General features: G+C 44.5%; 1 protein-coding gene across 4 annotated transcripts in view; it reads left to right on the forward strand.

Annotated features, from left to right (window-relative positions):
- The window catches only part of dcaf5 (ddb1 and cul4 associated factor 5), a 135,405-nt gene that overhangs the window by 23,999 nt on the left and 84,589 nt on the right, over window positions 1-26,817 (forward strand). For all 4 annotated transcript variants that reach the window (XM_068039504.1, XM_068039506.1, XM_068039505.1 and 1 more), the window contains one exon: window positions 842-985. In XM_068039504.1, the coding sequence (XP_067895605.1) occupies window positions 842-985 (144 nt within the window). The remainder of the gene's footprint in view (window positions 1-841; window positions 986-26,817) is intronic.

A 26,817-nucleotide genomic window follows, 5' to 3' on the forward strand; every position in this document is an offset into this window, starting at 1 on the left:
ATTGCGTGCAATTCTGGTCGCCACACTACCAGAAGGACGTGGAGGCTTTGGAGAGGGTACAGAAGAGGTTTACCAGGATGTTGCCTGGTCTGGAGGGCATTAGCTATGAGGAGAGGTTGGATAAACTTGGATTGTTTTCACTGGAACGACAGAGGTGGAGGGGCGACATGATAGAGGTTTACAAAGTTATGAATGGCATGGACAGAGTGGATAGTCAGAAGCTTTTTCCCAGGGTGGAAGAGTCAGTTACTAGGAGACATAGGTTTAAGGTGCGAGGGGCAAAATTTAGAGGGGATGTGTGAGGCAAGTTCTTTACACAGAGGGTGGTGAGTGCCTGGAACCTGCTGCTGGGGGAGGTGGTGGAAGCAGGTACGATAGCGACGTTTAAGAGGCATCTTGACAAATACATGAATAGGAAGGGAATAGAGGGATACAGTCCCCGGAAGTGCAGAAGGTTTTAGTTTCGGCAGGCATCAAGATCGGCGCAGGCTTGGAGGGCCGAATGGCCTGTTCCTGTGCTGTACTGTTCTTTGTTCTTTACTCAGTACTGCACTGGAGTGTCAGCCTAGCTATTGTATTCAAGTCTCTGAAATGGGACTTGAATCCACAACCTGCTTAGTCAGATGTGAAAGCACTATCACTGTTTCTGATACTTAGTCACAACGCAAACATTACAAGAGTGACTCGACAACAGAGTTCCTTTATTGGCTTTGGGATGCCCTGAGATTGTGGAAGACATTATATCTGTGTAAGCAGGGTAATCAATTTTTGGTTGAAAGTGATGAAAAAACCTTGTGCTGTTGGCTTACAGAAGAATAACTTGCAAATTTGTTTATGACAGGTGGGGATGATCGCCGTGTCTTGTTGTGGCACATTGATAAAGCTATTCATTCAAAAGCTAAACCTACCCAACTGAAAGGCGAACATCTATCCAACATCTTCTGTTTAGCATTTGACAGCACAAATACCCATCTCTTTTCTGGAGGTAAGAAAGCTGGCATCTTATAAAATGAAGATTACACCACTTAAACATTAATTTCTTGGAATGCTGAATGATATCGTGGCTTTGCTAAATATAATAGAGATTTTTAAAATATAAGTTTAGGTTTTTAACTAGCAGTTTATGGAAAATAATGTCCAGCAGTTCTTGCTTTTTGCGAACAGTTGTGCTTAATCTGGTTTGAAATCATCCAGATTGGTTATTCAACATGGTAGTGCATGCTTGTTTGTCTTTTTCTTTGATATTTAGGTATGGGCAAATGAACTGAATCGAAGTGTTGGCAAATAAACGATTTCTTAAATTTTTCCAAAGTGGGGGAAGCGAGCTCGTTTAACAAAACGCCCAACTGACCTGTGTTAAGCAAGATGCTGAATGCTGTATTAACCAGGCACAGCTTAAGAAAACTGCAGTTTTTGATTAAAATTTTAATGGGTTACAAGTTATTAGACCTAATCCTTAACTCATTTGTTTTGTTACCATGAATGGATGGAAGGGGTCTTTTGCAGAACGAATGCTGAATCAAATAACTTTCTTTGAGCTCCTGGACAGATTCCAAGAGTTCAATGCCGATAAATTCCAGGGGCGGACAGTATATTCAGCTTTATTTCCAAATCTGTATACTATAAATCTGAAGTTGAAGCTATATAGTGCTCTGGCCAGGCAACGTGTCTGTGCTGCACTCAATTCTCATTAACAAAGCATTGAAAGTCCTTGTATTTCAAACTTCAGCTATTCTATCTACAGTTCTGCCAAGCCCAAGATTCCCCCTTCTACACTGATACCAACTCAAAGAACCATCCCATATTTTCGGATTCCAGCAACCCCACCACAGTACTCTTATCAAATTCCATGAGCCCCAGTAGTTCCTGCAAACCCTAGGACCTGCTAAACCCCATTACCCCTCATCAGTACTGCTTAATATCAAATACCTACCTCCAACTTGTACTTCTTGCATACTATCTTGCTGTGTGTTCCCAGCTGTAAAAATGGTAAGGGATTAAAAAATTAAACAAATAAATATATGGGCCACTACTTGAGAATTTTGACAAAATAATGAAGTTGCAAAATACAATCTCCAAAGTCAGTAAAGATCTCAAAATATCATTTAATGAAAATAGAATTTGACTTAGTCATTTGCTGTAAATAGGTAGTCCTGGTGCTATTCTCTACGTGGCATAAACACTCCAGTTGTTTGGAAATGCTGAATCCTCTGATCAACACACAAGGCCTCAGGAAATCTACTGTTGTAAAAATAATTTTGGATGTTAAATATTGTATTTCACACCTTAGTTATTACTTGAATTTTATTCAGTTTTTAAAAAAAAAAGTCCATATAATGAGGCCAAAAGCCATTTAATGTTAAATAAATCTATAAATAATGCTGCCTTTGATGTATAATGAGAATGCCCGATGAATGTCTGCAAAACCACAACCAAGATATCCTCAACAAGGTAACTACTGAGCAGCATGTCAGCTGATGTCCTTCATTAATCCAACAATTGCAGAGAGCATTACTGAGTTTGGAGTTCTCCTTATTTGCCAGGGCCAACACAATTTAGTTTCTGGCTGTGTTGGTTTTTTCATAGCCATTTTTTAGCATGTTTTTTAGGTCAAGCATTGGACTCTGGAATGGTCCCAGCAGATTGGAAGTTAGCAAATGTAACATGGCTATTCAGGAAAGGAGGGAGAGAGAAAACAAGGAACTATAGGCCAGTTAGCCTGACATCAGTCGTTGGGAAAGTGCTGGAATCTATTTTTAAGGACGTCTTAACAATGCACGGAGGAAATCATTGTATGATCAGGCAAAGTCAACGTGGTTTTACGAAAGGAAAATCGTGTTTGACAAATTTATTAGCTTTGCTTGAAGATGAAACTAGCAGGGTACATAAAGTGGAGTCAGTAGATGTAGTATACCTCAATTTCCAAAAAGCATTTGATAAGATGCCACACAAAAGGTTAATAGGCAAGCTAATGGCTAACGGCTCATGGCGCTTGAGGTGATATATTAGCATGGATAGAGGATTAGTTAACTGACAAGAAGCAAAGAGTAGGCGTAAATGGGGCATTTTCATGTTGGCAAGCTGTGACTAGTGGAGTGCTGCAAGGATCAGTGCTGAGGTCTCTGCTATTTACATTCTATGTTAATGACTTGGACAAAGAGACAGAGAGTAATGTATTTAAGTTTGCTGATGACACAAAGATAGGTGGAAATGCACGCTGTGAGGAGGACACAGGCTGCAAAGAGATATAAAAGGGTAAAGTGAGTGGGCAACAAGGTGGCAGATGGAGTGTCATGTAGGGAAATGTGATGTTATTCACTTTGGTCGCAAGAATAGAAGAGTAGAATATTTTTTTAAAAGGCATAAAACTTCTAAATGTCAATGTTCAGAGGGACTTGGGTGTGCTAGTACAAAGAACACAAAGTTGGCATGTAGGTTAGCAAGCAATAAGAAAGATGGATAGCATGTTGGCCTTTATTGCAAGGGGATTGGACTACAAGAATAAAGAAGTCTTGCTACAGTTATACAAGGTTTTGGTGAGCCCACACCTGGAGTACTGTGTGTAGTTTTGGTTTCCATATTTAAGGAAGGATGTACTGGCATTGGAGGCCGTGCAGCGAAGGTTCACTAGATTGGTCCCTGGGATGAGAAGGTTGTCCTATGATGAGAGGCCGAGTATATTCTCTGGTATTTAGAAGAATGAGAGGTCATCTCAAGCTTACAAGATTCTGTCGGGGCTTGACAGAGTAGGCACTGAGAGGTTGCTTCCACTGACTGGAGAATCTAAAACACGGGCACAGTCTCAGGATAAGGGGATGATTATTTAGGACTGAGATGAGAAATTTCTTCACTCAAAGGGTTGTGAATCTTTGGAATTATCTACCCCAAAGGGTTGTAGATGCTCCATTGTTAAATATATTTAAGGTCGAGTTAGACAGATTTTTGGGGTCTCAGGGAATGAACGGATATGGGGAGAAGGCAGGAAAGTGGAGTTGAACCCCATAATCAGCCATGATCATATTGAACAGAAAGTGCTGGAAATACACAACAGGTCTGGCAGCATCTGTGGACAGAGAAGCAGAATTAACGTTTCAGGTCTGTGACCTTTTATCAGAATTGGCAAAAGTTAGAAATGTAATAGGCTTTGAGCAAGTGAAAGGGAGGGGGGAGGAAGAAGAACAAAAGGGAAGATGTGTGATAGAGAAGAGGGTAGGGGAGATTAAGGACAAATGTCAGAATAAAAGTCAAAGGGAGTGCCAATAGTTGTAGTAAAAGACCAAAGCATTAGTACACGGATAGTTTTAATGGCAGAATAATGAACGGCTCTGTCCAAAAGCAAAAACAGGTTTAAGACAGGCACGTGGTTAAAAAATAAAACAAATAAATAAAATAGCCTGCCTGCATCCCCCATTAGCCTTCTCCAGAAAGCCCTTGTACATGTCTGTCACTTTCAGATTTGACATTTTTTAATTTGTTCACTGGTAGTGAGCATCGTTACAACCAAGACTTGAGGAGTACACTGTCTTTCTCTAGTTCCGCTTCTCCACAGGTCACAACATATATTTAAATGTGTACCCAGTTACAGATGCAGCCAATTTTATACTCTCTTTCTATTTCTAGGGTGGCGCAGTGGTTAGCACCGCAGCCTCACAGCTCCAGCGACCCGGGTTTGGTTCTGGGTACTGCCTGTGCGGAGTTTGCAAGTTCTCCCTGTGACCGCGTGGGTTTCCGTCAGGTGCTCCGGTTTCCTCCCACAGCCAAAGACTTGCAGGTTGATAGGTAAATTGGCCATTATAAATTGCTCCTAGTGTAGGTAGGAGAATGGTGGGGATGTGGGAAGGAATATGGGATTAATGTAGGATTAGTATAAATGGGTGGTTGTTGGTCGGCACAGACTCAGTGGGCCGAAGGGCCTGTTTCAGTGCTGTATCTCTCTTTTAAAAAAAAAAAAGAAAAAAAACTACAATGGCAGTCATGTTCTGAAATTGTTGAACTTAATGTTGAGTCCACAAGGCTGTAGAGTGCCTAAGCGGAAGATGAGGTGCTGTTCCTCAAGCTTATGTTGAGTTTCATTAGAACACTCTTGCAGGCCAAGAACAGAAATATGGGCATGAGAGCAGGGCGTGGAATTAAAATGGCAGGCGCCCAGAAGCTCGGGATCATGCTTGTGGACTGAGCGGAGGTCTTTTGCAAAGTGGTCACCAAATCTGCATTTGGTCTCCTCAGGCGACCACAATGTGAGCAGCGAATACAGTATATTAAATTGAAAGAAGTGCAAGTAAATTGATGCTTCACCTGGAAGGAGTGTTTGGTGCCTTGGATAGTGAGGAGAGAGGAGGTAAAAGGGCAGTGATTGTATGGGAAGGGGGCAAGGTGTTGGGAGGGATGGAGGGGTGTTGCAGTTAGTGAAGGGTCCCTTTGGAATGCTAACGGGAGGAGAGAGGAAGATGTGCTTAGTGGTGGCATCGCGCTGGAGGTGGTGGAAATAGCGGAGGATGATCCTTTGGGTATAGAGGTTGGTGGGGTGGAAAGTGAAGACAAGGGGAACCCTGTCGCAGTTCTGGGAGGGAGGGGAAGTGGTGAGGGCTACAAGAAAGGCAGTTATTTTGTAATTGCCCACACACTGGAGTGAGCTAATCTCATTCTGAGAGTAGCTTTGTGCTGCAGGTATAAATGTGTCAGCAAGTCGTGTTAGGGCGATTGATGTCTTTTAACCGTACTGAGTTTGATAGCTCAGTTTAATTGTGCAAGATACTCTTGTGATCTTACTTTGTCCCAATTTGATCTTCAAAGTTAATACTGGATATTATCCATACCTAGGTTTCGTACTGAATTTCTGCTTCTGCAGGCAGTTGAGAGGGCTGGAGCTTGTGGAATTCTTTCACTTTTTAGCTTTTCCTCATTGACATGTGTTCCATATTGAGAGAATTATCAAAGATTTGAAAATTTATTGATGCTTTATTGATAGTTTAAAGTACTGGTAAGAAATCATTTGGTGTGTTGGCTTTTAATCAATTTTACTACTTAATAAATGTAGTTTATTGCTGTGTATAACCTGAGAATTATGGTCAGTCTGAATGATGTGTGTCAGTCAGAGGCCAGGAGTCTTTTACCCTAGGCCCGAAAGGTAGTACCTGAGGAGAGCTGAAATTGTAACCCCATTTATTGATTTTCCCACAATATACAGTCTGCGGTTGTGTTGCAACAAAAGTCAGGAGCTTTTGGAAATGTCTTTTTTTTTAAATGTTGTCTTTTGCCTTGTGATTATTGTTATAAGGAATTCAAATTAGCAATCGTTTACCGACAGTTTTGAATGCTATCGGGGCATTCCGTGCAAATTGCTTTTGAAATTGTGCTCTTTAGCTTACAGTTCATATTTCTGCTAAAATGCATTTGCATGATGACAAATGTAAAATCTTCCAGAAACCAGTACAAACGGTCAGCGTAATAGAATATAATCATTCTTTTTCTTTGCATTGAAAATTAAAAAAAAAAAATTGTGTTTAAGAGTGGTGACCGGTACATTTTTATTCATACAGCAGTTTATCACAAAAAATAAACTTCTTAATAAGTGTCTAGTCCTCCACGTGTGAATGTGATTTTAAATGACTTTAACTAGTTTCATTGGTGTACTCTAATCAGTTTCTTAGTAAATTAAATGCTTTTTAATCTGTAAAAAAAATTGTAAAAACATTTTAAAACATGACCTGGAACGCACTGCCCACGAGGGTGGTGAAAACGGAAACAATTAATGATTTCAAAAGGAAATTAGATGGGCACTTGAAGGAAATAAACTTGCAGGGCTAGTGGGATCAAGTGGGGGAGTGGGACTGACTGGATTGTGGAGAGCCGGCATGAACTTGATGGGCTGAATGGCCTCCTTCTTTGCTGTAAATGACTCTATGTCAACCAGTGCTTGTGAAACAAGCTCAATTTGTAGATCCTCCATGATATTGGCAGAAACTCGTCATACTTTATATTTCTGGGGGCATGGCCAGTTTTGAGGGTGACTTGGCATCTTGCGATATTTTTAAACCAGCATGAACCTCACTTTACGCTTGACGTAACTTATGCTTGAGTTTCATTTTTTTCACTGGGTTGGCTGATTTTTTTTTTGGCTGTGTTTTCCAGTTAGTGTTAGAACCCATGGCTGCCTCCTGCCATACTTGTATTTTGTTTATACCAATTTTGTCCAATAGAAATTGCCGACTAGCCACAATTTGCCTATGGAAACACCATTTAAACCACATGAGCTAATTTTAGTAGAAAATGCCTTGCATATACTCAAAACGTGTATATTTACTTAAACATCTGCTACTGTTCGGTAACCAAGAAAGTAAAGCATTCACAATAATCAAACAACATTCATATGTACTCTGTTTTTCCACTAGCAATTTTACAAACACATAAAGGTTCAAGTGCACCTACATTCTTTGTGTGAATGAGTATTGCGATCACATACGCAATGACTGTGTGTCTGTTACTCATTTTTTTTATTTACTCATTAGTAATATAACTAGTGACATCTGGATTCCCAATTAGTCAGATGTGGACAGTGGCTAACATATTAGATAACATTGGTTTATGCCTTCAATTCTGACTGCTTTTTGTTTTCTTGAAAAGAAAAGATAGGTTTTCATTTTTCTTCAAAAATATCCTATGTTAGATTGATTGCTAGTTAATGTTGCTACTGTGGCGCATAACATGTCTGTACTCAGGAGCTCAGTTGGTGATTATGGCCGACAGTACACATTTTGGGGCGCATAGCCAGCCAGGTGAGATTCAATTATAATTGTGCCTCATCCAACAAAGGGTGATGAGAAACTCAAACTTGAACAGGAAATGGCTTTTGCAAGCAATGCCAGTTGTAGCAGTTGTAAGATTGAGGTGTGGATATCAGAATGTGTGTTCATGTTTCTCTTTACCCTGAAAACAATGATTTAAAAAAAAAATTGATTCCAATTTTTTCCCTTGCAGCAGAGGGTGTTATGCCCAGTAAAGACGCATCATATTCCAAACATTTAAGATCTGACCTGTATCCAATGTGCACTCTTTGAAATTGACTTTTCCTTTTTTAAAAAAATGGATCATGTGCTGCAAAGATGGCCACCGAAGATTAAATGTCCTGGCCTGTGTTTTCAAAAACTGCTTCAGTGTCTCGAAAGGACAAAAGGGTAATCAGAGGTGTCAACTACGTCTATTCTGAAACCATCAAGAATCATTCCTGAATTGAATAGGTTTCTTCTGAGACAAAGAAGGTGTAAAGTAGCCACATCATAACAGAATGGTACCCTTCTAGACATCCATAAATAGGCATGGATCCCACATCCTGGTCCATTGTGTGATCTCACCAGGAGAGAAGGCCATGTGTCAACTAACAGAAATGCGAATGTGATGAATTTTGACCTTGCACCCATTTGGAGAGAGAGGGAGAGATCAAGTAGCATCACAGAAAGCAGTCCAGCCCGGGACTGTGGAGGATCCAGCCAGGCAAGAAGAAGAAGAAGCCCTGCTGCTAATTCTACACTTTAGTATGCTGCAGCAGAGAACTGAAAGTGTCCACCACCTCCAGTCTGAAGTCTTAACCACCAGAAGTCTACAACACCTCAACAAGTCAGAGACTACAAACATCCAGGCCTGCACCTTTAAGAGACTGTCCTCCTTAGAAGATTCAGCTGGTTCACCATAAACCACGAACACCTACCTCACTTTAAATCACTTACCCTTTTCCTCTATCTATCTATTGTGTATGAGTGTGTGAGTGAACATGTACGTGAGTGAGATTGCAACCACTTTGGGAATTGTGTAAAAATTAGACCGGATTTGTTGACAACGCGAACGGTAGGTGGCGCTGTTTTGGCACATGCGCAAATACAGCAAATACAGAAGAGGGTGGTGGGGGGGGGGGGGAGAAGAGGGTGGTGGGAGGGGGGGGGAAAGAGGGTGGTGGGAGGGGGGGGGAAGAGGGTGGTGGGAGGGGGGGGAAGAAGGTGGTGGGAGGGGGGGGGGGAAGAGGGTGGTGGGGGAGGGGGGGGAAGAGGGTGGTGGGGAAGAGGGTGGTGGGGAAGAGGGTGGTGGGAGGAGGGTGGTGGGGAAGAGGGTGGTGGGGGAGGGGGGGGGAGGAGGGTGGTGGGAAGAGGGTGGTGGGAGAGGGGGGGGGGAAGGGCGGGGGTGGGGGAGAGTGGGGGTGGGGAGCAGCGGAGCATGCGCCAGAAACACAACAGCAAAAGACTTACCGGCCAGTCCCTGGACCCGGCGACACCAAGGTCTTCGCACACTCGCTCCCTGCAGCTCTATACGGCCTCTCGCTTCCGGCCCTCTCCATTCAGCCGTTCCCTCCAGCTGCGGATGCCCAATCCAGTTGCTGCTCCCCTACTTCTCCACAGTACTTCAGGCATTGCAACTGTCTGGTCCCTGCGTTTTGCATGCTCCCTCTCTCCACCCCTCCCTGCTCTCCCCATCCCTCCCCCCCTCTCCATCTTCACCTCCCCCTCTTCACCCACCCCTCCTCTATCCCCCTCTTCACCCACCCCTCCTCTATCCCCCTCTTCACCCACCCCTCCTCTATCCCCCTCTTCACCCACCCCTCCTCTATCCCCCTCTTCACCCACCCCTCCTCTATCCCCCTCTTCACCCACCCCTCCTCTATCCCCCTCTTCACCCACCCCTCCTCTATCCCCCTCTTCACCCACCCCTCCTCTATCCCCCTCTTCACCCACCCCTCCCTCTACTCCCCTACCTCCACCCCTCCACCACAGTTGAATATCTGAAGTGCAGTTGCAAAGTCGGGGAAATAGCATTCAAAACAAAGCCTCAACAATTCTGGGGTTAATTATTGAGAAGTTTTATTAAGTTCATTAAGCATCCGAGGCACTGCTGTACATGGATACATGAGTGTTGTGTTTCCAGCATTCCCGTTAGACAGACAGGCCGAGTCTCTGCTATGCACAGCTAAAGAGATTGTTCCTGGAGAGCCTTAGATTAGATTAGATTAGATTAGATTAGAGATACAGCACTGAAACAGGCCCTTCGGCCCACCGAGTCTGTGCCAACCATCAACCACCCATTTATACTAATCCTACACCAATCCCATATTCCTACCAAACATCCCCATCTGTCCCTATATTTCCCTACCACCTTCCTATACTAGTGACAATTCATAACGGCCAATTTACCTACCAACCAGCAAGTCTTTTGGCTTGTGGGAGGAAACCGGAGCACCCGGAGAAAACCCACGCAGACACAGGGAGAACTTGCAAACTCCACACAGGCAGTACCCAGAATCGAACCCGGGTCCCTGGAGCTGTGAGGCTGCAGTGCTAACCACTGTGCCGCCTTGTGGTGAATGAACGCTTGGCTCTCTATTCCACTACTGTATTGTCCATGTGAAGAAGGCAAAATCACAAGAGTCTGAGCTCAGTCTATTCTTGGTGAATGTTCCCCAAACGCATCCCAAGGTGCACTCCCAATTCATCCGTAAAGGCAATGTTCCTTTCCACATCGTGACGAGCTCCGCAGCATGATCCAGTTGCCTTCGTTGCTTGAATGCTGACCTTAAGTCTCAAGGATTGTTTTCTCGACGGCATGTTTTACATGAAAAGAAATAAAGCAAATCAGTGTCAGAGCTTGCCTCCCTCCATCCACTGAAATTACTGTTGTGCACACCTTTTTAAGTTCTGCAGTGAAGGCACCAATTGATAACGTCGCCAATGAAGCACTTATTAACCACCTCAGATGCAGGAATCAGCACATCCTTGCGTCCTCTCCTGCACTGACTCCTTTGCTTGAATGCCATCCTTAAGTGTCAAGGATTGTTTTCTCAAGGGCACGTTTTACATGAAAGGAAATAAGGAAAGAACATCAGTGTCAGAGCTTCCCTCCCTCCAGTGAAATTACTGTTGAGCATGCTTTGGTTTCTGCGGTAAAGGCATGTACTGATAACACCGCCAATGAATCACTTAGTACCCACCTCAGCTGTAGGAGTCAGGATGATGTTACTGCCCCTATCTCGTGATGGTTCAATGCTGCTCTCAGGGAAAACATGAATGATGTGAGGGTGCTGGAAAAAGAAGCACATTTCTTTTGGACTATGAACATAAAGCTGGCCATTTAGCCCAGCAGTTCCCTGCTAGTGGTTATGTTACTCGTGCGTCTTCCCATCCATTCCCATTTAATCCTGCCTACTACTATCAGCATCACCTTCCATTTCTTTCACTCTTACCTACCTTTGCCTTAAAGCAACACTGAGGATGGAGAACGGTGTGGCTGCACTCCCACCTCACCAGTTGTGTTCGCAGCAAGAGCATTCACATTTCTGCTACCACTGGACACGGCATGCTTGTTTCTTTTAGTGCTCAGTCTCTTCTTGCTGAATGTTCCCCAAGTGCTTGACCCCTTTGGACGCCCTCCGTGCTTGATAGGCTGCAGCTGGCAATTGCGGAGTCTCACAAGGCTCTGCATGGTTGTTTCAAGGGCGGATGGGGAAGCAGGTGGCTGTGAGTCCATGTGCACTGCTATGATGGGTGTAGGAACAGGTAACTGTGTGTCCATGTGCACTGCTCTGATGGGTGTAGGAACAGGTGACTGTGTAACGGAGCAGCAAGGAGAGGGTACCGCAGGTAGGGGAAGTGGAGCTTTGAACAGGCAGGCATATGTATGGTCCATCAGATCATTAGGCCAGGAGGTGAGACGCTCAGGATCCATCGACTGTGGCACGTGACTGATGTCCAGCGCGTGGCCACCTCCATCCAAAGGTGCTTCCGGGCAATTGTTGGGCATAGTAAATGGCTCCATCTCATCAGCCAGTCCTTGCTGCCAGCGGAGAGTCTGTTGCTGCAGCCAGTCCAGTCTCCTCAGGAATGATGCTGTTCCACTCTGCAGAACGGCCTGTTGTAGCTGGTACAATTGATCTGAAAGCAAGCGGTATTTTTCATTGTGGCTGAGGGGCCTTGGCTGTTCCTCTGTAATCACAATGGCAGCAGCCATGCCTGTCGTCGTTGGTATTTGAGATGCACGCCAGCGGCAGTTGGGGGCCAGCCTGTCCAAAGGCAGACCCAGATGCCTCTGCACAACAATAGCATGTTTGCAGGGCAACAAAGTCTGAATGGAGAAGATGCAGCTGCAGGTAGCCTGGCCATCATGTATCTGCAGTGTGTACTGTTTGGCACCAGAAATCAGTCACTGTGCCTTCATCCTGCTCCTTGACATGTACTTGACAAGACGGTAGGTTGCAGCACATGTACTGCCTGCACACAGCAACTCACAACAGGGACTGGAGAACATGCGGTGCCCCAGACAATGGAACTGTTTTCAGAGCAGCTTACAACAGGGCCTGGAGAACATGCGGTGCCCCAGACAATGGAAATGTTTTCAGAGCAGCTTACAACAGGGACTGGAGAACATGCTGTGTCCCAGACAATGGAAATGTTTTCAAAGCAACTTACAGAGGCAGAGCAACTTACCTTGGAACAATCTCCTGTGTCTAATAAAAATGAAGCAAGTCTCCAAAACTTTGAATAAATAATTCAGATAAAACGCGAGAAAATGCCCGATGAAACCGCTCCTCCTTCCACTTTCAAAAAGTCGCGCCGAAGCTTTGACACATGCGTGACTTTCCGAAGATTGACGCATGCGCAGAGGCCAACCTGGCGCGTTGCCCGAGGAAGACGACGTAACGCGATGACGTCATCTGCGCATGCACAAAACGGTCCTGGGCATCCTGATGACGTCGGCGGTGACGAAGCGTTGTCATGAATCACAGCGTAAAAATTAAGTTACCTTTTTAAACCTACAAGAAAACCTGTCTGTTTATTTGACCTGAGGAAACACTCAGGAACTAACTCATCATTTTAAACAAAATATGATTGTGGTCAGTTGGGGGGTGAACAGTGGGAACCACCCACGCCCCTTAGCACCTGTCCATAACAACAGCAATTTAGTGAAATTGTTCAGATTGCATTCATACAGCTTGAACAAAGCTGAAGCACTTTATAGCTAATTGTTCTCAGATTAGATTGAAAGCATTTCTGCTTTTGTTTGGTGTGTATGGGGGTTACAATATCCCTTTAGTCTTTCAGTTGCTCAATGTGAATAACAGTTGAGTATACATTCTCAAATATTTGGGCTGTGATATTGTCACAACAGTAATACGATTTTTGATACTGAAGTATATTGAAAATAGCTTGTAGTTGTTCACTAAGTTATTTTATATTGAGTAGCCATTTTAACTTTGAGTGATTGAAAAATATTGACAATGGGGCCATGACTTGATGTGTATAGGTCTCCAGCATCACAGATGCCAGTCACCCAAACAATTCATTTCACTCCATGTAATATCTAGAAACGGCTGAAGACACTGACTACAACAAAGGCTATGGGCCCTGACAACGCCCCAGCTGTTTAGTTTAGAGATACAGCACTGAAACAGGCCGTTTGGCCCACCGAGTCTGTGCCGACCATCAACCACCCATTTATACTAATCCTACACTAATCCCAAATTCCTACCACATCCCCACCTGTCCCTATATATTTCCCTACCACCTACCTATACTAGGGGCAATTTATAATGGCCAATTAACCTATCAACCTGCAAGTCTTTGGCATGTGGGAGGAAACCGGAGCACCCGGAGGAAACCCACGCAGACACAGGGAGAACTTGCAAACTCCACACAGGCAGTACCCAGAATTGAACCCGGGTCCCTGGAGCTGTGAGGCTGCGGTGCTAACCACTGCGCCACTGTGCCGCCCCCTGTAATAAGAACAAACAACAGTACAGCACAGGAACAGGCCATTCGGCCCTCCAAGCCTGCGCCGATCTTGATGCCTGCCGATACTAACACCTTCTGCACTTCCGGGGCCCATATCCCTCTATTCCCATCCTATTCATATATTTGTCAAGATATCTCTTAAACGTCGCTATCATATCTGCTTCCACCACCTCCCCTGGCAGCAAGTTCCAGGCACGCACCACCCTCTGTGTAAAAAAACTTGCCTCGCAGATCCCCTCTAAACTTTTGCCCCTCGCACCTTAAACCTATGTCCCCTAGTAACTGACTCTTCCACCCTGGGAAAAATATTGAAGACTTGTGCTCCAGAACTAGCCATGCCTTTAGCCAAGCTTTTCGAGTACAGGTGCAACATTGGCATTTACCCGACAATGTGGAAAATTGCCCAGGTATGTCCTGTCCACAAAAAGCAGGACAAACCTAATCCAGTCAATTACCGCTCCATCAGTCTACTCTCAAACATTAGAAATTTGATGGAAGGTGTCCTTGGCAATTAACTTGGCAAGAACCTGCTCACCGATGCTCAGTTTGGGTTCTGCCAGGCCCAAACGGCTCCAGACCTCATTACAGCCTTGGTCCAAACTTGGTCCAGAGGTGTGGTGAGAGTGATTGCACTTGACATCAAGGCGGCAATTGACTGGTTCAAAGATTAGTCTGGGAGAAATGGGTTTCAATTCGTGGTGCACTGTTACCAGTCCTGGGGAAAGTGGGAGGTGTACTGTTGGGATGGTCTTCGCCTGAACTGTGCTGGGACTTGTGTTGTAGCGGGTCGTATAACGTGGGCGGTCGCGAGGGCTTTAAACTAAATATAGGGGCTGAGGGATCAGGATTGAGAAGATGTGATAAATTAAGTCAGTTCTCCCTGTGTCTGCGTGGGTTTTCTCTGGGTGCTCCGGTTTCCTCCCACAAGCCAAAAGACTTGCAGGTTGATAGGTAAATTGGCCATTATAAATTGTCACTAGTATAGGTAGGTGGTAGGGAAATATAGGGACAGGTGGGGATGTTTGGTAGGAATATGGGATTAGTGTAGGATTAGTATAAATGGGTGGTTGATGTTCGGCACAGACTCGGTGGGCCGAAGGGCCTGTTTCAGTGCTGTATCTCTAATCTAAATCTAATCTAATCTAAAGGCAAGGGAGCAAAGTAGAAATAAGGGAAATGATGATCAGAATGTGGCAAGAAGGGACAAAATGCACAAACCTAAGAGAAGCATCTGCAGATAAGACTAGAGGTTGCAAAAATAGTAAAAAGACAGAACTAAAGGCTCTATCTGAAAGCACGTAGGATTTGTAACAAAGCAAGGGAATTGACAGCGCAAATAGTAATAAATACGTATGAACGAATAGCTATTACAGAGATATGGCTATAAGATGACAGACAGGGAGCTGAATATTCAAGGGTACATGAAATTTAGGAAGGACAGGAAGCTAGGAAAAGGTGGAGGGGTGGCTCTGTTAATTCAGGGTGAGATTGGTACAATAGAGAGAGATGACCTTAGTTCTGCAGATCAAGATGTAGAATCAATTTGGGTAGCGAGGAGAAATAGTAAAGGTAAGAAGTCTCTTGTAGTAGTGGTTTATAAGCTCCCTAACAGTAACCACGATGTAGGACAGGGTATACAGGATGAAATAATGGTGGCTTGCGAGAAAGGTACGGCAATAATCATGGGTGATTTTAATGTACATATAGAATGGACAAATCAGATTGGCAAAGGTAGCCTGGATGATGAGTTCATAATGATTTTGGGATAGTTTCTTGGAGCTGCACGTTCAGAGTTAACCAGAGAGCAGGCTATACTACATCTGGTATTATGCAATGAGACAGGATTAATTAATGACTTCATTGTGAAGGCGCCCCTAGGTAGCAGTGATCATAATATGATCGAATTTCACATTCAGTTTAAGAGAGAAGGGCGAATCTGAGACAAGTATTTAAAACTTAAATAAGGGCAATTATGAGGGCATGAAGGCAGAGCTGGCTAAAGTGAACTGGCAAATTAGGTTAAGGGATAGGTCAATACAGATGCAGTGGCAGACATTTAAGGAGATATTTAAGAACACTCAGAAAAGATACATTGCAGTGAGAAAGAAAGACTCTAAGGGAAAGATGTTCCACCATGGCTAACTAAGGAAGTTAAAGATAGTATCAAATTGAAAGAAAAAAACATAGTTCCGCAAAGATGAGTGGCAGGTCAGAAGATTGGGCAGAATATAAAGAACAGCAAAGAATGACTAAAAGGTTAATGAGGGTGAAATTAGAGTACAAGAGAAAGCTAGCTAGAAATATAAAAACAGATGGTAAGAGTTTCTACAGACATTTAAAAAAGTAAGTAAAGTGAGCGTTGGTCCTCTTGAGGGAGTGTCTGGGGAATTAATAATGGAAAATAAGGAGATGGCTGATGAATTGAACAGATATTTTGCATCTGTTTTCACTGTAGAGGATGCAAGTTACATCCCAAAAATAGTTGTGAATCAGGCGGTGAAAGGGAGGGAGGAACTTAAAACAATTACAATCACCAGGGGAAGGGCACTGAAAATATTATTAGAACTAAAAGCTGACAAGTCCCCAGGTCCTGATGGACTTTATCCTAGGGTCTTAAAAGAAGTGGCTGTTGAGATAGATGCATTGGTTTTAATTTTCCATAATTCCCTAGATTCTAGAAAGGTTCCATCATGTTGGAAAATAGCGAATGTGACTCCTCTATTCAAGAAAGGAGGGAAACAGAAAGCAGGAAATTACAGGCCAATTAGCTTAACGTGTGTCATAGGGAAAATGCTGGAATCTATTATTAAGGAGGTTATAGTGGGACACTTAGAAAATCTCAAATTAATCATGCAGAGTCAACATGGTTTTATGAAAGGGAAATCATATTTGACTAATTTATGGGACTTCCTTGAGGAAGTAACGAACGATGTAGATAAAGGAGAACCTGTGGATGTGCAATACCTAGATTTCCAGAAGGCATATGACAAGGTGCCACATCAAAATAAAAGCACAATACTGCAGATGCTGGAAATCTGAAATAAAAACAAAAAAATGCTGGAAATATTCAGCAGGTCTGACAGCATCTGTGGAGAGAGAAGCAGAGTTAACGTTTCAGGTGAGTGACCTTTCATCAGAACATCAAGGTTACTAAGCAAAATAAGAGCTCATGGCATTAGGGGTAACATATTAGTATGGGTAGTAACTAACAGGAAACCAAGAGTAGGCATAAATGGGTCATTTTCGGTTTGGTAAGATGTGACAAATGGAGTGCCACAGGGATCGGTACTGGGGTCTCAACTTTTTACAATTTATACCAATGACTTGGATGAAGGGACCGAAGGTATCGTTGCTAAATTTGCTGATGAGACAAAGGTAGGTAGGAAAGTAAGTTGTAACGAGGACACAAGGAGTCTGCAAAGGGATATAGATAGGTTAAGTGAGTGGGCAGAAATTTGGCAAATGGAGTATAATGTGGGAAAATGTGAACTTATGCGCTTTGGCAGGAAGAATAGTAATGCTGCATGTTATTTAAATGGAGAGAGATTGCAGAACTCAGGTACAGAGGGATCTGGGTAACCTGGTACATGAATCACAGAAAGCTGATATGCCGATATAACAAGTGGTCAGGGAGGCAAATGGAATGTTGTCATTTATTGCAAGGGGATTGGAATATAAAAGTAGGGATGTTTTGCTACAGTTGTATAGGGTACTGATGAGACCACATCTGGAGTACTGTGCACAGTTTTGGTCTCCTTCCTTAAAGGATATAAATGCTTTAGAGGCAGTTCAGAGAACGCTCACTCGACTACCTGGGATGGTGGTGGGTGCGGGGTGGTTATCTTCTGAAGAAATATTGGCCAGATTGGGTCTGTATCCATAGGAGTTAAAAAGAATGAGAGGTGATCCTATTAAAGCATATAAGATCCTGAGGGGACTTGACAGGGGTTGGATGCTGAAAGGATGTTTCCCCTTGTGGGAGTGACTAGAAGTAGGAGATACAGTTTAAAAATAAGGGGTCACCCATTTGAGACAGGGATGAGGAAACATTTTTTCTGAGGGTTGTGAGTCTTTGGAACTCTCTTCCTCAGAGAGTGGTGAGGCAGGTTCATGAATACTTTTAAGGCAAAGATAGATAAATTCTTGACACAAGGGAGTCAAAGGGTATCTGGGTCGGTGGAAAAGTGGAGTTGAGGCCACAATCAGATCAGCCATGATCTTATTAAATAGCAGAGCAGGCTCGAAGGGGTGAATGGCCTATTCTTGCTCCTAATTTATTTATTTAGAGATACAGCACTGAAACAGGCCCTTCAGCCCACTGAGTCTGTGCCGACCATCAACCACACATTTATACTAATCCTACATTAATCCCATATTCCCATCACATCCCCACCTTCCCTCAATTCCCCTACCACCTACCTATACTAGGGGCAATTTATAACAGCCAATTTACCTATCAACCTGCTGTCTTTGGCTGTGGAAGGAAACCGGAGCACCTGGCGGAAACCCACGCGGTCACAGGGAGAACTTGCAAACTCCGCACAGGCAGTACCCAGAATCTAACCTGGGTCGCTGGAGCTGTGAGACTGCAGTGCTAACCACTGTGCCGCCCAATTCGTATCTTCGTATGAGCGTGCCATCAAGGAGTCCTAGCAGAATTGGTGGGGGGGGGTTGGGCGCAGCTCTCCACTGGTCATACCTAGCACAAAAGAAGATGGTTATGGTTGTAGGAGGTCAATAATCTCAGCCTTAGGATGTTGCTGCAGGGGTTCATCAGGGTAGTGTCCTATGACCAACCAGCTTCAGCTGCTTCATCAATGACCTTCCCTCCATCATAAGGTCAGAAGTGGGGATGTTTGCTGATGACTGCGCAGTGTTTAGTACTATTTGCTATTTTCAGATACTGAAGCAGTTTGTGCCTGCATGCATCAAGAGCTGGAAAACATTCAGACTTGGGCTGATATGTGGCAAGTGACATATATGCCACAAATGCCAGGCAATGACCTTTTTCAAGAAAGAATCTAACCATCTCCCCCTGGCATTACCATCCCTGATTCCCCTGCCATCAACGTCCTGGGGGTTGCCATTGACTAGAAACTGAAATGGACCAGTCAAATAAATACTGTGGCTACCAGAGCAGGTCAGAGACTGGGAATTCTGTGGTGAGAAACTCCCCTCCTGACTACCCAAAGCCTGTCCAGCATCTACAAGGCACAAGTCAGGAGTGTGATGGATACTCTCCACTTGCCTGGATGAGTGCATCTCCAGCAACACTTTAAGCTCGACACAGTCCAAGACAAATCAGCCCACTTGATTGGCACCCATGCACAACCTTAAACATTCACTCCCTCCACCACTGGCACACAGGGGCAGCAGTGTGTACCATCTACAAGATGCACTGCAGCAATTCGCCAAGGCTCTTTTTCATCAGCACCTGCTAGAGGCCTGCTCAGGTCGGGAAAAAGGAACCTGACCTAACCACAGTGGACCTGGGTCCGACCCGACTCGCCCATCCCTTTACTTACCTTCCGACTGGGAAGCTCCACGAAGCTGCAGCGCATGCGTGATGACGTCATAGTGATGTCACTCGCTCACTGCGCAGACTCAGTTTCGTCCCGGACTCCCAGCTCAGGTAAGTTTTTTATTTTTTTTTATTTTCAATATTTACCAGCAGAGTGTTTACTGTGTGTGTCCAGCCTGACCCATCCCAACTCGAACTGGACACTGCCCGACCCGACCCGAGCCTAAATGTCAGACCTTGAACATGGACCCAACCCGACTCACATCGTCAGGTTCAGGTCGGATAGCAGGCCTCTAGCACACGCGACCTCTACCAACTGGAAGGACAAGGGCAGTAGACGCATGGGACCACCGCCTGCAAGTTCCTCTCCAAGTCACTCACCATCCTCACTTGGAGTTATATTGCTGTTCCTTCACTGTCACTGGATCAAAATCCCGAACTCTCTTCTGAACAGCACTGTGGGTGTATGCACACCACATGGACTGTAGCGGTTGAAGAAGGCTGCTCACCACCACCTTCTCGAGGTCAATTAAGGATGGGCAATAAATGCTGGACTTGTCAGTGATTCCCATCTCCCAAGAACGAATTTTTAAAAAAGACTGCAATCCAAAGCAATGACTTTCCCAAGAGCTGCTTCCCTCGAATCCAGCCATAAGACAATTCCACGTCATTATCTAAGATTTTTTATCAACATTTTTGGTTCATGAGTTCGGGTATTCATGTGGGATAGAAATTACTATATGTCATCTTGGTGATTATGAACAATCCACTTTCACATTGCATGACCATGCTATCCAATAATATATCTTATTCTTCACCTGCTCATGTAACAATATGTTGATGGTATAACATTTGTAGCATAACCGTATGTCACAATGTTATGACCAGTTTTTCACATTTTTCCCTGTGCTATCAAGGTTGTGCTTCCTTTTTTTGCCTGAAGGTGTTAATATTACATAATTTTATGTCAAGTGATGTATCGTGTAAACGCTGTCATGTAATATCAGATGATAGGTCTCTTATGTCCTGCACACAGCGCCCCTCTTTTTATATAAAATGCACTCGGGATATTTGCCGCCTTGATGTTCAAAATGTTTTAAAGAATAGTTACCAGGTTGAAAATGCTAAAGAAAAATACCCCACAATGTTACTGGTGCAATTGGGAAAATAGGCACACTGAATATACATAGACACATAGAAAACATAGAAAATAGGAGCAGGTGTAGGCCATTCGGCCCTTCGAGCCTGCTGCGCCATTCATTATGATCATGGCTGATCATCCAGCTCAGTAACCTGTTCCCGCTTTCCCCCCATATCCTCTGATGCCATTCGCCCCAAGAGCAATATCTGACTCCTTCTTGAAAACAGACGGTGTTTTGGCCTCAACTGCTTTTTGTGGTAGCAAATTCCACAGCCTCACCACTCTCTGGGTGAAGAAATTTCTCCTCATCTCAGTCCTGAAAGGTTTACCCCGTATCCTTAACTATGACCCCTGGTTCAGGACTCCCCCCACCATCGGGAACATCCTTCCTGCATCTACCCTGTCAAGTCCTGTTAGAATTTTATAGTTTCCTATGAGATCCCCCCTGACTCTTCTGAACTGCAGCGAATCTAATCCTAACCGACTCAATCTCTCCTCATATGTCAGTCCCGCCATCCCAGGAATCAGTCTGGTAAACCTTTGCTGCACTTCCTCTATAGCAAGAACATCTTTCCTCGGATAAGGAGACCAAAACTGCACACAATATTCCAGGTGTGGCCTCACCAAGGCCCTGTATAATTGCAGCAAGACATCCCTGCTCCTGTACTCAAATCCTCTTGCTATGAAGGCCAACATACCATTTGCCATTTTTTTTAACCACCTGTTGGACCTGCATGCTTACCTTCAGCGACTGGTGTATGAGAACACCCAGGTCTCGTTGCATATTCCCCCCCCCCCCCCCTCAGTTTATAGCCGTTCAGATAATCTGCCTTCATGTTTTTGCCACCAAAGTGGATAACCTCACATTTATCCACATTATACTGCATCTGCCATGCATTTGTCCACTCACTCAACTTGTCCAAATCACCCTGAAGCCTCTCTGCATCCTGCTCACAATTCACCCTCCCACCCAGTTTTGTGTCATCTGCACATTTCGTTCCCTCATCTAAATCATTAATATATATTGTGAAAAGCTGGGGTCCTAGCACCGATTCCTGCGGTACCCCACTAGTCACTGCCTGCCATTCGGGAAAAGATCGGTTTATTCCTACCCTTTGTTTCCTGTCTGCCAACCAATTTTCTATACATCGCAATGCACTACCCCCAATCCCATGTGCTTTAATTTTACATGCTAATCTCTTATGTGGGACTTTGTCAAAAGCCTTCTGAAAGTTCAAATAAACCACATCCACTGGCTTCCCCTCATCAACTCTACTAGTTACATCCTCGAAGAATTCTGGTAGATTTGTCAAGCATGATTTCCCTTTCGTAAATCCATGCTGACTCTGTCCAATTCTAAAATCTTTGATAATGGACTCTAGAATTTCCCCCACTACCGACGTCAGGCTGACTGGTCTATAATTCCCTGTTTTCTCTCTACCTCCCTTTTTAAATAGTAGGGTTACATTAGCTACCCTCCAATCTGTAGGAACTGTTCCAGAGTCTATAGAATCTTGAAAGATGACCACCAATGCATACACTATTTCTAGGGCCACTTCCTTAAGTACTCTGGGATGTAGATTATCAGGCCCTGGGGATTTATTGGCCTTCAATCCCATCAGTTTCCCCAACACTATTTCTCTACTAATACTGATTTCCTTTAGTTTAGTTTAGAGATACAGCACTGAAACAGGCCCTTCGGCCCACCGAGTATGTGCCGACCATCAACCACCCCTTTTATACTAATCCTAAACTAATTCCATATTCCTACCACATCCCCACCTGTCCCTATATTTTCCCTACCACCTACCTATACTAGGGGCAATTGCTAATGGCCAATTTACCGATCAACCTGCAAGTCTTTGGCATGTGGGAGGAAACCCACGCAAACACAGGGAGAACTTGCAAACTCCACACAGGCAGTACCCGGAATTGAACCCGGGTCGCTGGAGCTGTGAGGCTGCGGTGCTAACCACTGCGCCACTGTTCCCCTCTCTCACTAAACCCTGTGTTTCCCAACACTTCTTGTATGATATTTGTGTCCTCCTTTGTGAAGACAGAACCAAAGTATGCATTTAGTTGGTCAGCCATTTCTTTGTTCCCCATAATAAATTCCCCTGTTTCTGACTGTAAGGGACCTACATTTGTCTTCACCAGTCTTTTTCTCTTCACATACCTATAGAAACCTTTACAGTCAGTTTTTATGTTCCCTGCAAACCTACACTCGTACTCTACTTTCCCCTCCTTAATCAATCCCTTGGGTCCTCCTTTTGCTGAATTCTAAACTGCTCCCAATCCTCAGGTCTGTTGTTTTTTCTGGAGAATTTGTATGCCGGTTTCTTGGATCTAATGCTATTTCTAGTTTTCCTTGTAAGCCATGGTTTGGCTACCTTTCCCGTTTTACTTTTGCGCCAGACAGGAATAAACAATTATTGCAGTTCATCCATGCGCTCTTTGAATGTTTGCCATTGCCTATCCACCATCGTCCCTTTAAGTAATGTTTCCCAAACCATTATAGCCAACTTGCGCCTCGTACCTTCGCAGTTTCCTTTATTAAGATTCAGGACCCTAGTCTCAGAATCAACTGCGTCACTCTCCATCTTGATGAAGGATTCTATCATATGGTCGCTTATCCCCAAGGGGTCTCGCACAACTAGATTGTCAATTATTCCTCTCTCATTACACAATACCCAGTCTAGGTTGGCCTGTGCTCTAGTTAGTTCCTCAACGTGTTGGTCCAGAAAACAATCCCGTATGCACTCTATGAATTCCTCCTCTCCGGTATTGTGACTAATTTGGTTTGCCCAATCTAAATGCAGATTAAAGCCACCCATAATTACAGATGGTCCTTTATCGCATGCGTCTCTAATTTCCTGTTCAATACCTTTCACAACATCACCACTTGTTTGGGGGTCTGTATACAACCCCCACTAACGTTTTTTGCCCCTTAGTGTTTCTCCGCTCTACCCATACAGATTCCACATCGTCAGAGCTAATATCCTTCCTCACTATTGTATTAATTTCCTCTTTAACCAGCAATGCAACTCCACCGCCTTTTACTTTTTGTCTGTCCTCCCTATATACTGAATACCCCTGGATGTTAATTTCCCATCCCTGGTCACCCTGCAGCCATGTCTCCATAATCCTGACTATATCATACCCGTTTATATTTATTTGCGCGATTAATTCATCCACTTTATTGCGAATGCTCTGCGTGTTAAGGCGCAAAGCCTTAAGGCTTGTCTTTTTAACATTACTTGTCCCCTTCCCAATATTTTTCACTGTGGCCCTGTTTGATTCTGGCCCTTGATTTCTCTGCCTATCACTTTTCTTATTCCCCTTACTGTCTTTTGTTCTTGTCTTTGATTCCCCCCTCCTCTGACTCCTTGCAGAGGTTCCCTTCCCCCTGTCATTTTAGTTTAAACCCACCCCAACCACTCTAGCAAATACTCCCCCGAGGACATCAGTCCCGGTCCTGTCCAGGTGTAACCCGTCCAGCTTGTACTGGTCCCATCTCCCCCAGACCCGGTCCCAATGTCCCAGGAATCTAAAACCCTCCCCCTCACACCATCTCTTCATCCGATATATCCTGCTGTTTCTACTCTGACTAACACGTGACACTGGTCGTGATCCTGAGATTACTACCTTTGAGGTCCTACTTTTCAACTTACTTCCTAACTCCCTATATTCTGCTTTTAGGGCCTAATCCTTTTTTTTAACCTACGTTGTTTGTCCAATTTGTACCACGACCACTGGCTGTTCACCCTCACACTTCAGAATGTCCTGTAACCGCTTTGAGACATCCTTGACCCTAGCACCAGGGAGGCAACATACCATCCTGGAATCTCATTTGCAGCCATAGAAACACCTATCTATTCCCCTTACAATTGAATCCCCTATAACTATTGCATTCCCACACTTTTTACTCCTCCCCTGTGCAGCATAGCCAACCGTGGTGCAACGAATTGGGCTGCTACTGCTGCTTTCCCCTAAGAGGCCATTGCCCTCCAACAGTATCCAAAGCAGTATATCTTTTGCAGGGGAATAGCCACAGGAGATTCCTGCACTGCCTACCTAGTCCTCTTGCTCTGCCGGGTGGTCACCCATTCCCTTCCTGCCTGTGGAGTCTGAGCTTGCGGTCTGACCACCTCTCTATACGTGCTATCCATGATACTCTCCACCTCGCAGATGCTCCACAGTGTCCCCAGCCGCCGCGCCAGCTCTGAAACCCGGGCTTCCAGGAGCTGCAGCTGGAGACTCTTCTTGCACACATGCTGGTCCCAGGCACTGGAATTGTTCCCGGCTTCCCACATAGAGTCCAAGGAGCACACCGTGGCTTTGAGCTCTCCTGCCATGACTTAACCCTTTAAATTAAACCTTTTGGAAGATGCTTAATATCAAATAATATCAATTACTCTAGGGCCCTTCTTCCCTGGTCCTCGTTACTGCAGAACTCCCTAAAAAAACATTACTTACTATATATGAAAATAAACTGTAGACCTTTCTTACCTTAGTTCCTAAGCCAGCTATTTAGAGCTATTCCCTAACAGCAGTTACTCAGCAACCAATCACCTTGCATAGTCAAGACTGTACAATGCAAACTCTCAGAATCTGGACAAAAATTTCAAGCCAATCCCAGGGTTGTGAGAGGTTGAGAGCATGGAGGCATAGTGATGCTGTTACTGGAGTAATAATCCAGAGGCCCTGACGTTTGCTGTGGGGATACGAGTTTACATCCCACCATGGCGGCTGGTGGAATTTAATTTCATTTAATTAATAAATCTGGAATAAAAAGCTAGTCTCAGTAATGGTGACCATGAAACTACTAGATTGTCATAAAAACCATTTGGTTCATTAATGTCCTTTAGGGAAGGAAATCTGTCCTTACCTGGTCCAGCCTACATGTGACTTCAGACTCAAGAATGTGTTTAGTTTAGTTTAGAGATACAGCACTGAAACAGGCCCTTCGGCCCACTGAGTCTGTGCCGACCATCAACCACCCATTTATACTAATCCTACACTAATTCCATATTCCTACCACATCCCCACCTGTCCCTATATTTTCCCTACCACCTACCTATACTAGGGGCAATTTTATAATGGCCAATTTACCTACCAACCTGCAAGTCTTTGGCATGTGGGAGGAAACCAGAGCGCCCGGAGGAAACCCACGCAGACACAGGGAGAACTTGCAAACTCCACACAGGCAGTACCCAGAATTGAACCCGGGTCGCTGGAGCTGTGAGGCTGCGGTGCTAACCACTGCGCCACTGCCGCCCATTGTGGTTGAATCTTAACTGCCCTCTGAAATGGCCACTCAGTTGTACCAAATTGCTAAAGAAAAGTTGAATAAGAAAACCGAACGGAACACCCGGCATCGACCGAGGCACCGGAAATGACAACGGCACATTCTGTCTAGTTGACCCTGCAAAGTCCTCCTTTGTAACATCTGGGGTCTTATGCCAAAATTGGAAGAGCAGTCCCATAGACTAATCAAGCAATTGCCTGACATAGTCATACTCATCACATTGTACTTTATAGCCAATGTCCCAGACTCCTCCATCAGCAGGGCACACCCACCGGAGGTGGCGACACAGTGGTATACAGTTGGGAGGGAGTTGCTCTGGGAGTTCCCAATATTGACTCCAGACCAGCTGCGACGGAGACTGAGAAACTGGGAGAATGGAATGAAGTCCTTACAGGGGACAGGGTGTGAGGAAGTGTAGTCAAGGTAGCTGTGGGAGTCAATGGGCTTATAATGAATGTTAGTAGACAGCCTACCAGAACAGCACTTCTGATATGTCTTCCTTTTTCCTCAACTGAGGATTTACCTCCACGCTTGCTCTTCCTGATATATATTAATGACCAAGACCTTGGTGTACAGGGCACAATTTCAAAATTTGCAGTTGATATGAAACTTGGAAGCATTGTGAACTGATTGGAGGATAGTGTAGAACTTCAAAAGGACATGGACAAATTGGTGGAATGGGCGGGCACGTAGCAGATGAAGTTCAGTGCGGAGAAATGTGAAGTGATTTATTTTGGTAGGAAGAACATGGTGAGACAATATAAGATAACGGGTGCAATTCTAAAGGGGGTGCAGAAGCAGAGGGATCTGGGTTTATACGGTCTTAAGTCATTGAAGGTGGCGGAACAGGTTGAGAGAGCAGTTAATAAAACATAGAATCTCTTTGGCCTCCTTGTCTCGAGAGACAATGGGTAAGCGCCTGGAGGTGGTCAGTGGTTTGTGAAGCAGTGCCTGGAGTGGCTATAAAGTCTAATTCTAGAGTGACAGACTCTTCCACAGGCACTGCAGAAAAAATTGGTTACGGGGACTGTTACACAGTTGGCTCTCGCCTTGCGCTTCTGTCTTTTTTCCTGCCAACTGC

This window comes from Heterodontus francisci, chromosome 9 (assembly GCF_036365525.1).
Source record: "Heterodontus francisci isolate sHetFra1 chromosome 9, sHetFra1.hap1, whole genome shotgun sequence".
Taxonomy (NCBI): domain Eukaryota; kingdom Metazoa; phylum Chordata; class Chondrichthyes; order Heterodontiformes; family Heterodontidae; genus Heterodontus; species Heterodontus francisci.